Source organism: Mobula birostris, chromosome 17 (assembly GCF_030028105.1).
Source record: "Mobula birostris isolate sMobBir1 chromosome 17, sMobBir1.hap1, whole genome shotgun sequence".
Lineage (NCBI taxonomy): Eukaryota > Metazoa > Chordata > Chondrichthyes > Myliobatiformes > Myliobatidae > Mobula > Mobula birostris.
In genome coordinates, this window is record NC_092386.1 from 23,294,751 (window position 1) to 23,313,085 (window position 18,335).

The 18,335-nt window shown below is 43.8% G+C and overlaps 1 protein-coding gene across 1 annotated transcript in view; it reads left to right on the forward strand.

Moving 5' to 3' along the window:
- Positions 1-18,335, forward strand: part of camk4 (calcium/calmodulin-dependent protein kinase IV) — a 114,680-nt gene that overhangs the window by 62,463 nt on the left and 33,882 nt on the right. Inside the window, exons 6-8 of the mRNA XM_072281055.1 lie at positions 12,564-12,654; positions 13,800-13,874; positions 17,711-17,786. Of these exons, the coding sequence (XP_072137156.1) occupies positions 12,564-12,654; positions 13,800-13,874; positions 17,711-17,786 (242 nt within the window). The remainder of the gene's footprint in view (positions 1-12,563; positions 12,655-13,799; positions 13,875-17,710; positions 17,787-18,335) is intronic.

An 18,335-nucleotide genomic window follows, 5' to 3' on the forward strand; every position in this document is an offset into this window, starting at 1 on the left:
GTGCACAAGGGAGAGAAGAAGATGAGGGATGCAGTAGTCATAGGGGATTCTATAGTGAGGGGGATAGACAGGAGGTTCTGTCAGCCTGATAGAGGTACCCACAGGGTGTGTTGCCTCCCAGGTGCCAGGATATAGGATGTCTCGGATCGGGTGCAGAGGATTCTGAAGAGAGAGGGTGAACAGCCAGAAGTCTTGGCACATGTTGGTACCAATGACATAGGTAGAAAAGGGAGGAGGTCCTAAAGAGAGAATCCAGGGAGTTGGGTAGGAAGCTGAAAAGCAGAACCTCTAGGGTAGTCACCTGAGGATTTCTGCCTGTGCCATGTGCTAACGAGCGCAAGAATAGCACGATCAGGCATATTAATGCGTGGCTGAGAGACTGGTGTAAGGGGCAGAGCTTCAGGTTCCTGGATCACTGGGGCATCTTCTGGGGGAGGTACAACCTGTATAAAAAGGCTGGGTTACACCTGAACCCAAAGAGTTCCAATATCCTAGCAAGCAGGTTTAATAGAGCTGTTAGGGAGGGTTTAAACTAATTTGGCAGGAGATGGGAACCGGAGTGATAGGGCTGAGAAAGGGGAACACAAATAAATCAAAGATAGCATGCAACAGAGGTAATAGAAAGGACAGGCAGGAGATGAGGCATAATCACAGCCAGTGGGATGAGTTACAGGGCAATAGAAGTGTGGTGCATTCAAAACAGAAAGCAACAAATACTGGACTGAAAGTATTATATTTGAATGCATGCATAAGAAATAAAATGGATGATCTTGAAATTCAGCTACAGATTGGCAAGTATGACGTTGTGGCCATCTCTGAAACTTGGCTAAAGGATGGCTGCCATTGGGAGCTGAATGTCCAAGGATATACAGTGTATTGGAAAGATAGGTTAGTAGGCAGAGGGAGTGGTGTGGCTCTGTGTATAAGATATTATATTAAATCATTAGAAAGGGATGACATAGGATCGGAAGGTGTAGAGTCTCTATGGGTTGAGTTAAGAAATGGCAAGGGTAAAAGGACCCTAATGGCAATTGTATACAGGCCTCCAAACAACAACCGGGATGTGGATTACAAATTACAGCAGGAGATAGAAACGGCGTGTTAGAAAGGCAATGTCATGATCATCGTTGGGCAATTTAATATGAAAGTGGATTGGGAAAACCAGGCCAGTACTAGGCCGCAAGAGAGAGAATTTGTAGAATGTCTAAGGGATGGCTTTTTAGAACAGCTTGTTGCTGAGCCCACTAGGGCGTTGCTGGATTGGGTGTTGTACAATGATCTGGGGGTGATAAGAGAGTTTAAGGTTAAGGAACCCTTAGGGAACAGTGATCACAATATGATCAAGTTCACTTTGAAATCTGAGAAGGAGAAACTAAATTCCAATGTGTTGGTATTTCAGTGGGATAAAGGAAATTACAATGGCATGAGAGGGGAACTAGTTAAGGTTGATTGGAAAGAGACACTAGCAGGAAGGACAGCAGAGCAGCAATGGTTGGAGTTTCTGCGAAAAATGAGGGACGTGCATGACAGATATATTCCAAATAAGAAGAAATTTTCGAATGGAAGAAGGACACTACCATGGCTGACAGATGAAGTCAGAGCCAAAGTAAAAGCAAAAGAGAGGGCATACAAGGAAGCCAAAGCTAGTGGGAAAATGGAGGATTGGGAAGCTTTTAAAAACTTGCAGAAGGAAACTAAGAAGGCTATTAGGAAGGAAAAGATGAATTATGAAAGGAAGTTGGTGACAAATATCAAAGAAGATACTAAAAGCTTTTTTAAGTATATAAAGGGTAAAAGAGAGTTGAGGGAATAGAAGATAACACTGGAGATATTGTAATGAGAGACGCAGAGATGGCAGAGGAACTGAATGCATATTTTGCATCAGTCTTCACAGTGGAAGACATCTGCAGTCTGACATTCAAGAGTGTCAGGGAAGTGAAGTATGTGCAGTGAAAATTACGACTGAGAAGGTGTTCAGGAAGCTTAATGGTCTGCGGGTGATAAATCTCCTGGACCTGATGGAATGCACCCTTTGGTTCTGAAGGAAGTAGCTGAAGAGATTGCGGAGGCATTAACAATGATCTTTCAAGAACGATAGATTCTGGCATTGTACCGGATGACTGGAAAATTGCAAATGTTACTCCGCTATTTAAGAAGGGTGGAAGGCAACAGAAAGGAAACTATAGACCTGTTAGCCTGACATCAGTGGTTGGGAAGTTGTTGGAATCTATTGTTAGGGATGGGAGTACAGAGTACCTGGAGGCACATAACAGGATAGGCCAAAGCCAGCATGGTTTCCTGAAATGAAAATCCTATCTGACTAACCTACTGCAATTTTTTGAGGAAATTATAAGCAGGGTAGACAAAGGAGATGCAGTAGATGTGGTTAACTTGGATTTTCAGAAGGCCTTTGACAAGGTGCCGCACATGAGGCTGCTTAGCTAGATGAGAGCCCATGGAATTACAGGGGAGTTACTAGCATGGGTGGAGCATTGGCTGATTGGCAGAAAGCAGAGAGTGGGATTAAAGGGATCCTATTTTGGCTGGCTGCCGGTTACCATTGGAGTTCCACAGGTCAGTGTTGGTAGTGCTGCTCTTTATGATGTATGTCAATGATTTGGACTATGGGATTAATGGAAAGTTTGAAAGGTATATTCAATTTCAGAGAAATGTATACAATATGCACCCTGAAATGCTTTTTCTTCGCAGCCATCCACAAAAACAGAGGAGTGCCCCCAAAGGATGAATGACAGTTAAATATTAGAACCCCAAAGTCTCCCCCAGCACCCCTCCCTCCCACGCATACACGGCAGCAAGCAACAATCCCCCCTCCCCCCACTGACAAAAAAAAAGCATCGGCACCCGCCACCGAGCACTCAAGCGTGAGCAAAGCAACAGCAAAGACACAGTCTTGCAGTACCCCAAAGACCGCTTGTTCACCCGGTATTCAACATCCACAGGCTCTCTCTCTCCCTAATAAAGGAGAAAGAGGTGCCTCCGTTTTCACAGCAAGGGGGGGCGACATAACAAACAACTCGCTGGTTTATGATGTCGCTTTTTCCGAGTTCTGTGCCCAAAGATCTCGGGTGTCTGGGCACACAGCCTTAGATCTTCCATCTCCCACGACACACCGATATTCGATCCACCTGTCTGCAGAGCCACGAAATCTCAGTCCTCTAAAGGCGAGCGATGCTCTTAGGCTGAGCCCTTGGCATGCCGAATAATGGTCAGTCGTGAAACCCCGAGAGCAGGTCACATTCCCACAAAGAACCATAGTCAGTGTATAACTCCAGGTCAGAGTCTTCAAAAGAACCATGAAAAGATGGAAATGGAGATATTTCCGAAGATGCAAGCAGAGGAGTCGCCATTAGGTGCCATTAATCTAAGCGCCTCCTCCTGTTTTGGCTAAATTTGCCAATGATACAAAGATAGGTGGAGGAGCGGGTAATGTTGAGGAAACAGAGAGCCTGCAGAGAGACTTAGGTAGTTTAAGGAAATGGGCAAAGAAGTGGCAAATGAAATACACTGTTGGAAAGTGTATGGTTATGTACTTTGGTGGAAGAAATAAATGGGCAGACTGTTAGTTAGATGGGGAGGGAATTCAAAATACAGAGATGCAAAGGGATTTGGGAGTCCTTGTGTAGGATACCCTAAAGGTTAAGCTCCAGGTTGGGTCGGTGATGAAGAAGATGAATGCAATGTTGGCATTCATTTCTAGAGGTATAGAACATAAGAGCAGGGATGTGATATTGACGCTCTATAAGGCACTCGTGAGACCACACTTGGAGTATTGTGTGCAGTTTTGGGCTCCTTATTTTAGAAGGGATGTAATGACATTGGAGAGGGTTCAGAGAAGATTCATGAGAATGATTCCAGGAATGAAAGGGTTGCCATATGAGGAACATCTGTCAGCTCTTGGGCTGTATTCCCTGGAGTTCAGGAAAATAAGGGGGATCTCATAGAAAGATTCCAAATGTTAAAAGACCTAAACAGATTAGATATGGCAAAGTTATTTCCCATGGGGGGGGAGTCTGGGACAAGAGGGCACAACTTCAGGATTGAAGGATGTCCATTTAGAACAGAGAGGCGGAGAAATTACTTTAGTCAGACGGTGGTAAAACTGTGGAATTTGTTGCCACGAGTGGCTGTGGAGGCCAAGACATTGGGTGCGTTTAAGGCAGAGATAGGTAGGTTCTTGATTAGCCAGGGCATCAAAGGGTATGGGGAGAAGGCAGGAGAGTGGGGATGACTGGAAGAATTGGATCAGCTGATGGGCCGAATGGCCTACTTCTGCTCCTATATCTTATGGTCTTATGCTTCATTAAAAAACTAAAATATTACTAAACCTGTCATTCCAAACAATGTATAATTACAGGAGTAGTAATTGAATCTGTGGCAAGAAACACTCTTAACAATTCTCTGATCAAAAGCTCAAATTTTGTACTTCTGTTTGAGAGATGATGGTGATAAAAATAGATACTAAAGTAGAATATTTGAAAGAAGTCAAGAATTCACCACAACACTGGCATAAGGTACAAGTTGTTATTCATTTTCTAATGAGCATTATCATTTATGCACTATTGGTGACAGCAGGAATTACTGAGAATTCTGTGCAACACACAACCATGTCTTGGCCGTTTATGTGGACAAAAATGAGCATTCAACGAACAATAGAAAATGTACACTATAACTCAGCAATAAAAATTGGATTTTTAAGTGCTTAGATTATTTAAATTTCCGTCACTAATCATGACAGAAAAGGTTGATGAGTATAGTGTGTAAATAATAGTCATTCAGAGAAGATCAAAATTGATGTTTATTTAATTATATAGATAATGGAATAATTGGGAGAATGTTACAAAGTCAATGAGGAGCTTGGTATCTCCTATTAAAGCACCTAGTTAGAAGAGACATGATGAACTTGGGCGCTGCACCGTGTGCCTGGACCTGCCCAAGGCCTCTGCCTAAGGAAGGGCTGAGCTCGAAGAAGCCGCCGCGGTGGAGGCCGACAGGGCCTCGGGCTCGAGTTCAGTGGGGGCGGCGACGGGCGGTGCCAAGGCGGCCAGCGAGAACAAACTGGAGGAGAGGCTGAACTCGGTACTGTCACAAGATTGAAGAAGATGGAGGTGCATAGCCGCCAGCCCTGGATTCGGGACGGCACCCACTGACTGACTGACTAAAGCACATTTTCAAATTAGCCCCTAGATTTTAACAATCTACAAAACAGTTTTAAGGTTCGCAAAACCATTGAATTTCTGACAGGAGTTTTTCCATTCTAAAACATAAAAATGCCTTTACAGCACTGTGTACAATGATTAGTGAGTACAATCCAAAACTAATACTTTATACTTTATAGTCACCAAACAATTGATACTAGGACGTACAATCATCAGAGCGATATTTGATTCTGCTCTTTCCAACTCCTGGATTACAAATCGATAGTAAATATTAAAAATTTAAATTATAAATTATAAATAGAAAATAGAAAAATGGAAAGTAAGGTAGTGCAAAAAAACCGAGAGGCAGGTCTGGATATTTGGAGGGTACGGCCCAGATCCGGGTCAGGATCGGTTCAGCAGTCTTATCACGGTTGGGAAAAAGCTGTTCCCAAATCTGGCTGTACGAGTCTTCAAGCTCCTGAGCTTTCTCCCGGAGGGAAGAGGGAAATATGGTCTTTCAGAAGGTGAAGTCAATGATATGTTAATATTTATAGGTACTTCCCTCCATACGCCATGCCCACCAATCTTCCCTTTGCAGTAGGAAGAAGTAGTGTTGCAGGTTTGTGGTAAAGTATTCAACTCATCATATGTTGAATTATTTAAATAGTGTTCTCAAACACATGCCTCTACCTACTGCTGCTGCAAGTGGAAACAACAGAATAGCAGTTCAGAAGAAGGGTCTTGAACCTGAAATGTTAACTGTTTCTCATTCCACAGATGTTGCCTGATCTACATTTTCTCAGTACTTTGTGTTTTTATAATACAATAAACATGCTTCCTCCTCACAGACTCCACCTGGTAATTAATTGCTTGAACACTATTTTAAGGTCCAAGATAACCTGAGGAAATTGGTTTTGCAGAATTATTGCTTGCTTTAATTTGACATTAAAGCTTCATCACTGGATAAAGTATAGTAATGAAAATATCGTAGATGAATGGCAGAACTGGCTGCTGAGTTGCTTTCACCTGTTTCGTTTGCCCAATGAAAAAACAAGTTACTACACCCACACCATACACCCACAGGTTCTCAAATCTAGAAATTTATATTAGTGGTATTATTTCACAAATACTTTGTTCTGATATTAAATTCTTTTCTCCATTTAGATAAACGAAAACAATTATGTTCATGTATTTAATGAACCTGCTAAAACAATTCATCTGTGTTAAAGTTTATTAAGTGAGCATTTTCTCGATTGTCTTCAGGTTGTTAGTTCACCGTGGCTGTCACTTGAGAGATGCAAAGATCTTCACTGAGAAATATTGTACTTGTTCTTGTAGAGGTTCTATTGTGCATAACTAAGTTATTTCAGTGTTCTTTCCCATGCCTGCATCTACTACCCCCTACTCCAAAAAGTCTCTGAATCCACATTAACCATGAAGTAAAGGATCTTGTCAAAACATAGTCTTCAAGTTAGTATTTATAGTATGTTAATCTTGTATTTGTTGCTAAAGATCACATGTAAATGATCATACAATTTCATAAAAGATGTATTGCAATGATAGGCTGTCTTTAAAGAGAGTGAACCATTGCAAGGCATAAGGTCCCAATGGAGTAACTGGTAAGACTCTGAAAACCAGTGCCAACCAGCTAGCAGGAGTATTCAAGGACATTTTCAACCTCTCGCTGCTATGGGCAGAAGTACCCACTTGCTTCAAAAAGGCAACAATTATACTGGTGCCTAAGAAGAATAACGTGAGCTGCCTTAATGACTATCGCCTGGTAGCACTCACATCTACAGTGATGAAATATTTTGAGAGCTTGGTCATGATTAGATTGAACTCCTGCCTCAGCAAGGACCTGGACCCACTGCAATTTGCCTATCGCCACAATAGGTCAACAGCAGATGCAATCTCAATGGGTCTCCACGTGCCTTTGGACCACCTGGACAACACAAGCACTTATGTCAGGATGCTGTTCATCGACTATAGCTCAACATTTAATACCATCATTCCCACAATCCTGATTGAGAAGTTGCAGAACCTGGGCCTCTGAGTGGTGTCACAGCAACAACCTGGCACAACGTTAGTAAGATGAAAGAGCTGATTGTGGACTTCCAGAAGTGTAAGATGAAGGAACACATACCAATCATCACTGAGGGGTCAGAAGTGGAGAGAGTGAGCAGTTCCTGGGTGTCAAGATCTCTGAGGACCTAACCTGGTCCCAACATATCAAAGTAGTTATAAAGAAGAGAAGACAGCGGCTATACTTCATTTGGAGTTTGAAGAGATTTGGCATGTCAACAAATACACTCAAAAACTTCTGTAGATGTACCATGAAGAGCATTCTGACAGGCTGTATCACTGTCTGGTATGGGGGCGGTGGGGGGGGGGGGCTACTGCACAGGACCGAAAGAAGCTTCAGAGGGTCGTAAATTTAGTCTGCTCCATCTTGGGTACTAGCCTACAAAATACCCTGGACATCTTCAAGGAACGGTGTCTCAGAAACACAGCGTCCATTATTAAGGACCTCCAGCACCCCGGGCATGTCCTTTTCTCACTGTTACCATCAGGTAGGAGGTACAGAAGCCTGAAGACACACACTCAGTGATTCAGGAACAGCTTCTTCCCCCTGCTAAATGGACATTGAACCCTTGGACAATACCTCACTTTTTTTAATATATAGTATTGTGGTGACCCACTTTCCAGCGCACTTGAACCGGCTCACAAAATGTCACGCGCCGGCAGAGAGGCCGGCCCTAAAAAGGATGCCAGGCCATCCTCACCAGCAGGGGGAAAAACCCACGTGCGGGAAGGGTCTGTGAATATGCATTCCCCACAGCAGTCCCACCCGGGGAGGGCAGGAACGGGAAGGCTTTAAAGGAGGCCGCGAAGTTTGAATAAACCTCTTTTTTCGCAACTACAACTCACCGACATCGTGTCGTTATTCTAGCGCTGTGTGTAGCACACCACTATATTTGGTAACCCCGGCGGCCCATACGATATTTGGACCAGAGATGACCGACGCCGCATCTGTTCATGCAGTTTCGTTAAAACTGCCAAGCTTCTGGATGCTGTGACCTTGCCTACGATTCGAACAAGCAGAAGCCCAATTCCACATTTGGCAGGATTCCACTCGTTACTACTACGTGGTGAGCTCCCTTGACCAGGAGACAGCTGCACAAGTTGAGGAGTTTATACAGTCACCCCCGGAGGACGGCAAATATGCAGCATTCAAAGCCCTGCTCATAAGGACTTCTGGACTCTCACAGCGCGAGCGAGCTGCCTGCTTACTGCACCTGGATGGTGTGGGAGACAGGCCACCGTCGGCATTAATGAACGAAATGCTGGCCCTGGCTGAAGGACACAAACCTTGCCTCATGTTTGAGCAGGTGTTCCTAGAGCAACTGCCCGAGGACATATGCCTACTGCTGTCCGACGCAGATTTCAGTGACCCCCGGAAGGTGGCAGCCCAGGCAGATGTGCTGTGGAATGCCAAGAAGGAGAGAGGGGCGTCCGTCACACAGATCACCAAGCCGTGTGCCCAATGGCCGACCAGACCAGGCCCGGCAGCAGAGCCTACAAAACCTGGCGACGGGAGTGAGGAGCCCAACGAACAATGGTGCTTCTACCACCAACGGTGGGGCACAGAGGCCCACCGCTGTAGACTGCCCTGCAATTTCCTGGGAAACGCCAGGGCCAGCCGCCGCTGATGGCTACGGCGGCTGGCCATCAGGACAGCCTCCTGTATGTCTGGGACAAGCAGTGGGGACGCCGCTTTTTGGTGGACACCGGAGCGGAGATCAGCGTCTTACCTCCAACGAGTTACAACACCCGCAACAGAGAACCCGGACCCACCCTGAGGGCTGCAAATGGCAGCACAATACGGACCTACAGCACCCGCACGGTGCAGCTACAGTTCAGCTCCAGCCGGTTCACGTGGGATTTCACACTGGCCGCCGTGGCCCAACCACTCCTGGGGGTGGATTTTCTGCAAGCCCACAGCCTGCTGGTCGACCTGCAAGGGAAGCAATTGGTCCACACCAAGACTTTTCAAACGTTCTCCCTGGGTGAAGCAAAGTTGCCAGCCCCACACCTGGACTCCATCACGCTGTCCGATGACGAATTCACCAGGGTCCTGGCGGATTTCCCATCAGTTCTGACACCGCAGTTCATGGCAGCCATGCCCAGACACAGAGTACAGCACCATATCCCGACCCAAGGACCACCCCTCCACGCCCGTGCTCGAAGGCTTCCCCTGGACAAGCTCCGACTGGCAAAGGAGGAGTTCAAGAAGATGGAGGAATTGGGGATCATACGACGGTCCGACAGCCCATGGGCCTCTCCCCTTCACATGGTGCCCAAGGCAATGGGGGGACTGGAGACCATGCGGCGGCTACCGCAGACTGAACGAGGCTACAATGCCAGACCGCTACCCTGTGCCGCACATTCAAGACTTTACAGCAAACCTACACAGCGCAAGGATCTTTTCCAAGGTAGACCTCGTCCGGGGATACAATCAAATCCCGGTGCATCCAGACGACATCCCCAAAACAGCACTCATCACCCTGTTTGGACTTTTCCAATTCCTCCGAATGCCGTTTGGTCTAAAGAATGCCGCACAGACGTTCCAGCGGCTAATGGACGCAGTGGAACGCGACCTGGACTTTGCATTCATCTACTTGGACGACATCCTCATAGCCAGCAGTAGTCATCAGGAGCATCTGTCCCACCTCCGTCAACTCTACGCCCGATTGAGCAAATTCAGCCTTACAATCAACCCGGCCAAGTGCCAGTTTGGACTCGACACCATTGACTTCCTGGGCCACAGGATTACTAAAGATGGGGCAACCCCTCTGCCCGCCAAGGTAGACGCGGTCCACCACTTTCCCCGACCCAACACAATCAAAGGCCTGCAGGAATTCGTGGGTATGGTGAATTTCTACCACTGTTTCCTCCTCTCAGCAGCCTGAATCATGCGCCCCCGTTCACCCTGTTGTCAGGTAAGGGCAAGGACATTACCTGGGACGAAGAGGCCACAGCCGCTTTCGTTAAAACCAAAGAAGCCTTGGCAAACGCCGCGATGCTAGTGCACCCCGGAACGGACATTCCTACTGCCCTCACGGTGGATGCATCCAACACAGCAGTCGGTGGAGTGCTGGAACAACTCATCGAGGGTCACTGGCAACCACTGGCGTTCTTCAGCAAACACCTACGACCACCTGAACTCAAATACAGTGCTTTCGACCGGGAGCTATTGGCACTATACCTGGCAATCCAGCATTTCAGGTACTACTTAGAAGGTAGGCCCTTCACCGCGTTTACGGATCACAAACTGCTTACCTTTGCATTCACGAAGGTGTCCGACCCCTGGTCGTCCCGCCATCAGCAACATCTGTCCTACATCTCTGAGTACACGACGGACATCCAGCATGTCTCTGGAAAGGACAACGTCGTGGTGGACGCACTATCCAGACCTACCATACAGGCCCTGTCCCAGGGGGTGGACTATGCAGCGCTGGCGGAGGCACAGCAGGCAGACGATGAAATCCCTAGTTACAGAACCACGGTCTCCGGTTTGCAGCTCCAAGACCTCCCCATAGGCCCTACTGTGTGATGTAGCTACCGGCCAACCCCGCCCCATCGTCCTGGCAGCCTGGCGGCGGCGAGTTCTCAACTCATTCACAACTTAATGCATCCCTCCATCAGGACTACCGTCCGGCTGGTCGCCAACAGGTTCGTGTGGCATGGGCTTCGTAAACAGGTCAGTGAATGGGCCAAAACGTGCATGCAGTGCCAAACGGCCAAGGTGCAGCAGCGCACCAAGGCTCCGCCGCAGCAATTCGAACCCACCCGCCGGAGGTTCGACCACGTTCATGTGGATATCGTGGGGCCCCTGCCAGTGTCACGAGGAGCACAGTACCTCCTAACTATGATAGACCGGTTCACCAGATGGCCAGAGGCAGTCCCGCTCACCGACACCACCTCCGAATCCTGTGCCCGAGCACTGATCGCAACCTGGGTGGCACGCTTCAGGTTACCGGCCCACATTACCTCCGACAGGGGCGCCCAGTTCACCTCCAGCCTGTGGTCAGCTATGGCCAGCCTTTTAGGAACACAGCTACACCACACAACTGCCTACCACCCACAGTCGAACGGACTAGTGGAGCATTTCCACCGTCACCTGAAGTTGGCTCTCGTGGCCCACCTGGAAGGGCCTAACGGGGTGGACGAGCTTCCCTGGGTCCTGCTCAGAATCCGCACGGCACCCATGGAGGATCTGCACACCTCATCAGCTGAGTTGGTGTACGACGCACCCCTGGTCGTCCCAGGAGAGTTCATACCAGCCCCAAGGGGGCAAGAGGAAGAACCCGCAGCAGTCCTGGACAGACTATGTGAGAGGCTCAGTAACCTGGCGCCCATACCCACTTCACAGCACGGACAGAGCCCAACCCGCGTACCCAAAGACCTGCAGAACTGTAAGTTTCTTTTTGTATGACGGGGCGGACACCAGGCACCGCTACAGCGGCCCTACGAGGGGCCGTTTAAGGTGATCAGGAACAACGGGTCCACGTTCATGCTGGACATTGGGGGGAGAGAGGAGGTTTTCACAGTGGACCGACTCAAACCGGCCCTTGTGGACTTGGCGCAGCTGGTCCGGGCTTAGGCACCACGGCGCAGGGGCAGACCTCCCAAACAGAGGCCGATCCAGACTGTGGACATTGGGTGAGGTATTGCCGGTTCTGGGGGGGGCGGGGGGATTATGTGGTGACACACTTTCCAGCGCACTTGAACCGGCTGACAAAACGGCACGTGCCGGCAGAGAGACCGGCCCCAAAAAGGGCGCTAGGCCATCTTCACCAGCGGGGGGAAAATCCGTGTGCGGGAAGGGTCTGTGAATATGCATTCCCCACAGCAGTCCCGCCCGGGGAGGGCGGGAACAGGAAGACTTTAAAGGAGGCCACGAAGTTTGAATAAACCTCTTTTTTCACAACTACAACTCACCGACTACGTGTCATTATTCTAGTGCTGTGTGTAGCACACCGCTATAGTATTTCTGTTTTTTTGCACGTTTTTTAATCTATTCAATATACGTATATTATATAAAGTATACTGAATAAGATTTACTTATTTATTATATTTTGTTTTTTGCTTCTAAATTACATATTGCATTGAACTGCTGCTGCTAAGTTAACAAATTTCACGTCACATGCCAGTGATAACAAACCTGACTTTGATGCTGATAATCACATTATTTATCATTCTTGTATACCCTTGTGAAGGGATTGCACATGATTTATTCTGCTTAATGACATTCAGTGGATGAAATATTAAATAATTTCATTGCAGCTGACTTCATATTTTAATTACTGTATTCATTTCTCATTTTTGTTCTTTTTTGTGTAGTATCTGCATCAAAATGGAATTGTTCATCGTGATCTCAAACCTGAAAACCTCCTCTATGCGTCTCCAGCTCCAGATGCATTATTAAAAATAGGTGACTTACATAAATGCTGCCTTTATAGAATATAAGGAGTATAAATACTGTGAATGCATGAAATCATTTTCCCCTCAGGTTGGTTGAGACTAGAACTACAGATCATAGGTTTAGAAGGAAAAGTAAAATATTTAAGAGACATCTGGGGGTGGGGGGGTGGGTAGTCTTCTTCACTCAGAGGGTGGTATGAGTGTGGAATGAACAGCCAGCAGAAACAGTAGATGCATGTTTAACTGTAACACTGAAGAGAATTTTACATACGTACATTAATGGGAAGGATATGGAGGACTATAGTCCAGTGCAGGTAGATTGAACTATGAAGACCAGGTCAGCCCAGACCAGATAGGCCAAAGGGCCTGTTTCTGTTCTTTAGAGCTCTATAACCCTATAACTTTGTTATTTTTATGTCAAAAATGTCTTGCTGTTTTCCTTTCTTACAGTTTAATTTGTGGTCTTCAGAGGTGTTCAGTAGCCAAACACAATGCTCATTGAAGGAACATTCTGAATGCCACTTCAAAATTGTGTGAAATATATCACATTTTCTATATTTACACCTATCTATTTACATTCAATCTCTCTGCCTCCGTCTCGCAATCCTCCTAGCACATTGTTCTGCCAACCTACCTTGATGGTAACAAGGGTGCAATGTTGGAAAGTTCAACAGCAGATGTCTGACATCCAAGGCAATGTGCAGGACTACAAGTGGCCAGTAGAAGCTATTTTTAAATCATTCTGGTTTCTTATTGATACTTTCAAAAAGCTGAAGCATTAATTTGGAATTGTGTTGATCGCAAATCAGAAATGCAATGATTCGGAGATGTTTTCTGTAAACTTTCACCAAATTTGTCTTGTACCGAGACTAAAATATGCCTATTTATTGGAAGACAACTCTCATTAGATACTTTGACAATAAACCTATAGGAATATGATATTCGTTGATATTTTTAGAGTTGGCAGATTTACGTTTTAGCGACTGCCAGCATTTTCTTTCATGTCTCTGTAGAAATGAGAAAATATATCTTGCAGTTTTGGTGGAGGGGTTGGTGATAATTTTCAAAATTCTTTTTATAAAGTCAAGGATTTGGAAGGTGCTTCATTAAAATCTAAAGAAACGTCATCTAAATAATGCACATGTTTTATTTAAGCTGATTTTGGACTTTCAAAAATTGTTGAAGAACAGGTCACCATGAAAACTGTATGTGGGACACCAGGATACTGTGGTAAGTTGTATTGATTGAAAACTACCTTGAGAAATTCCTTATCAATCTAATGAATATAACTTCGTGGTTTAATATTTTATATCCTATGTTTTTCACTCGTTTTCTGCTGTTTGCACAATGTGTTTTTTTTTGCAAGTAAGGTGTTTGATGTTTTCTTTGGATGGGTTCCATGTTGTTTCTTTGTTTCATGACTATGTGTGGGTTATATGCTGCATACATACTTCGACAGTTAATGTACTTTGAATATGAGCAATTTGATAAATGCAATTCCAACAAAGGCGAATTGCGTGGAACACCAAAATATGATGTACAAGTTTTTTGTTAATTTGCCCACAGAATGTAGATTTACCTGACAGTACCAGCATTTATGGTGTGTTCCTAATTAGCTCTGACTGAACAGATAATTTAAGTTTCAATTAGAAAACAGACTGGGTAAGGACAACAGATTTCCTTTCCCAAAGTATATTGGTAAACCATTTGGGTTTTTATAAACCATACAGTGGATTCATTGCTACTGGATTATCATTACTGCAGTTTCCTTTTTTGTTGTTATCTAGGTTTATTTAATTACTTGAATTTAAATTACCTGAGTACTGTGCTGAAGTTTGAATTTACCGAATCAACAGTTCAGTATATCAACTACTAACTAACAATAGTATACTAATTATATTCCCATTTCCATTGCATTCAGTAAGTAAGGCTTCTTTAAATCTCCTGTGCTTCATTCCCACATCATAGCCTCTGTAGTAGGAGTTTTCACCTCGACCAAATATTTCTGTATTTTGAATATTTCTACATTTTTTGGAGTCAAAATATGCTTTCAACAGGAAAGCAGGTTTGTGTGTCTATCCATAGGTCTTAGTACCATCATAGCAAATCTTTTCTTTTCCCTTTTTGAACCTTTGCATCTTCCCTAAAATACACTGCTTGGAATTGGGCAAAATTCTCCAGTTGTGGCCATATCAGTGTTTTATAGAAGTTCAAAATTGACTCTGTGTTTATCTCCTCTTACATTGTTGTTCATAATGGTCAGTACCCTGTATACCTTTTAGACCACATGCTCAACCTGTCTTAACACTTGCAGATCTCTCCTTTCCTGTACATCATTTTGAATCATAGCATTTATATTCTGTTATTTTCTTCTTGCTTCCAAGATCTGTCACCTTACCACTGTGTTAAATTTTAAGTGCTTCGTGGTAACCCTTTCCAACAGCTTTCCTTTAATTCCATCTTAATAAACTCCACCTTAAATACTCTTAAATGATTTGCATCTTTTGCAAATTATTAATATGTTCCATATTTTATGCCCTATTAATATGCCTAAATTATTGACATCCTTCAAGAAAAGCAGTGATTTCAGCATGAACTCCAAAGAAACCACTATATATTTTTGTCAGCCTGAATAACTACCATGACTTCTGCTTTCTTGTCTCTTGTCCATAAGGCAGTTTTATATCCATGCTGCATAGTACATTGATTGAGCTTTCTATTGAGTAGACAAAGTAGCAGCCTCGAGGATCACCAAGTATTGCTTCTACAGAGTATGAAATGTAGGGTTTTGAGAAATGGGGGACTTCAGTGAAGTAGAGCAAAGTTGCTGTGTTTATATTTTAGGGTACAAATAGTAAACTGTGGTGATGGTTAAAACTAATGTTGGAGAACCCTAGTGTTTTGTGTAAAACATGGTTTAACTAATTCAGATACTTAAGTATAAACATTCATTGAACATAGATAATTGAAAAGCAGTGAAAACTTGAATTAAAACTGTCATAAAAGAATAAATGGAATTAGGCCAACTTGAGTAATGGTCATGAAGATTGTTTATATGTGGGAGATTGTGGAATATGGAACTTTCTGAATTATTCACATATTTGACCAAAATACAGTCACACATCCATCAAATACGGGAAGAGTTTTAGAGGAAAAATTTGCAGTCAAATTAGGAATTTTCTGCCCTGAACGCTATGTTTTCTAATCAATTTTAATATATTTATTGACAAAGTTTTAGGTCACTGCAAAATTTATGTTTAGGGCATATGATAGGACAGTTACTAGAAAAGTGTCCAATAAAATCCCATCACACAGTAATTCAGAGTCATAGGGATCAAGGTGTCTACCTGAGCTAGTTCCATTTGCTTGCATTTGGCCCAAATTCCTCTAAATCTTTCTTATTTATGTACCTGTAGAAATGTCTTTTAAACATTATAACTGTACATTTACCACTTCCTCTGCAGCTTGTTCCATACACCCATCACTTTGTTCAAATAAAAACTTACTGCTCATGTTGCCTTTACATTTTTTCTCTCTTACCTTAAACCTATACCCTCTGGTTTTAGACTACCCATGCCCAGGAGAAAAGACTGTGACCATCAGCTTATTTATGCCCTCCCCAACTCCCACCCACCCTCATTTTATATACAGTACCTGTGTCAGGTTACCTCAACTTCCTACGCTCTAGAGAAAACAGTCCAAGCTCATCCAACCTTTCAGCAGCATCTGACAATATCCTTGTGTATCCTTTGTACATTCCTTTCTAGTTTAATGTCATCCTTCATATGGTTAGGTGACTAGAACTGCACGCACAACTCCAATTGCAGTCTCACCAACTATTTGTACAGCTGTAACATGACTTTTACAAATTTTTACAGATGCATCACAACTCGGTGTGGAAATTGCTTTGCCTGAAGCTTCAAGAAATTGCAAAGACTTGTGAACTCAGCCCAGTCCAACATGCAAGCCATCTTGCCCTCCATTGACTACGCCTACACTTCTCACTGCCTCAGAAAAGCAGCTAATTTTAATCAAGGACCTCTCCCACCCCAGTTAATTTCTCTTCTCCCCTTTTCTGTTGGGCAAGAGCTATGAAAGCTTACCAGCAGACTCATAATAAACTATGCCACTGTTATCAGACTCTTGAACTGACCTCCCGTATATTAAAGATGTACACTTGATCTTCTGATCCTCCAATCTACCTTGCCATAGCCCTTGCACTTTATTTGTTTACCTGCTCTGCACTTTCTCTGTAGCTGCAACACTATATTCTGCATTCTGTTTTTCTTTTCACTACTTCATGTACTATATGACACAGTCTGCCTGGATGGCACACAAACAAAAGCTTCTTACTGCAAGTTAGTCGATGTGACAATAATACTAAACCAAAACCATTGTGGAATTCACAATTAGGGAATTTAAATCCATTAAGTAAATCTGGAATAAACAGCTAGTTTCTGCCAAGGTGACCGAAAGTATAGACCGTAAATAGCAATCTAATTTACTGATGTCTGTATGGGTAAGAAATCTGTCATCCTTATCTTCTCTGTCCTGTTTTTACTTAACACTATTATTAACATATACCTGCCCTCTGAAATTGCCTGGCGAGGCAGTCAGTTTAGGAGCATTCGGGATAGACAATAAATACTGGTTTAGCTACTGATGGCATACCACATGAGTAAATAAAGGCAAGGTAAACTTCTTGTGTATTCATTTTTTTTTTATCATTCTTGGACTGCTGAATGTGTACTTATTCTTGAAATGTGAGGACTGTTGATATGTTTCATGTATTGCCTAAATCTTGTAGCCCTGAAAAGATACTTGGGAGCTTTAATTTTGAACCTCTGCAGTTGTAGTGCAGTGATACGCGTGTTAAGCAGAGAAATGTACAATTATAACCCATTGATAAGAAACAACATGTTTATATTGGATGGGAACTTAAAGATGTTGTTCTTCCTGCACTTTTATATTACCCTTTGAAGATTTTCACTCAGGTTGTTTAAGATATTATATTTGGTGGTTGATTATTATCATTAGAGCCTAACTTTTCTTTCTTTTTGTCCCAGCCCCTGAAATCTTACGAGGCCATGCCTACGGACCAGAGGTTGACATGTGGTCAGTGGGAGTTGTCACCTACATATTGTAAGATTCCAGGACTGTAGCAACAGAGCTTTCATTATTCTTTTCTTTCCTGTATTCTGCTAATTGAGTATAGTAATAATCTGAAAGAGAAACCCAGCAAGGTACTGGGGTTTAGGAAAAGAAAGAACTTTGAAAACTTAGTACACAATTAAACCTTGCCTTTGTTTTCCTCTTTAATGATGCTGCTTGACCTGCTGAATGCTTCCAATATTCCCTGTTTTTTATTTCTGACTTCCATCATCTGCAGTTGTTTGCTCCAATTCCCACGTATTTGCTTGATTCAGTGTAAGCAGAGTAATAGCAGTGTATAAAATTTACTCTGCTTCATAGAACAAGTCATCCTCTGGAAGCAAACTGGTTTCGTTTTTTCACATGCCTTGAAGCCAATTTTGACTACAAATGAGAAAATACATAAAAAAGTCATTTGATATGGTAACTGTACCATCAGAATGTATTAATAAATGCCATCAATAATATATGATTCATAAGAAATTACTAAAGGTGAAGAGAGAGAAAAAACTAGTTCTGTTGTTTATAGGAACGGAAAGC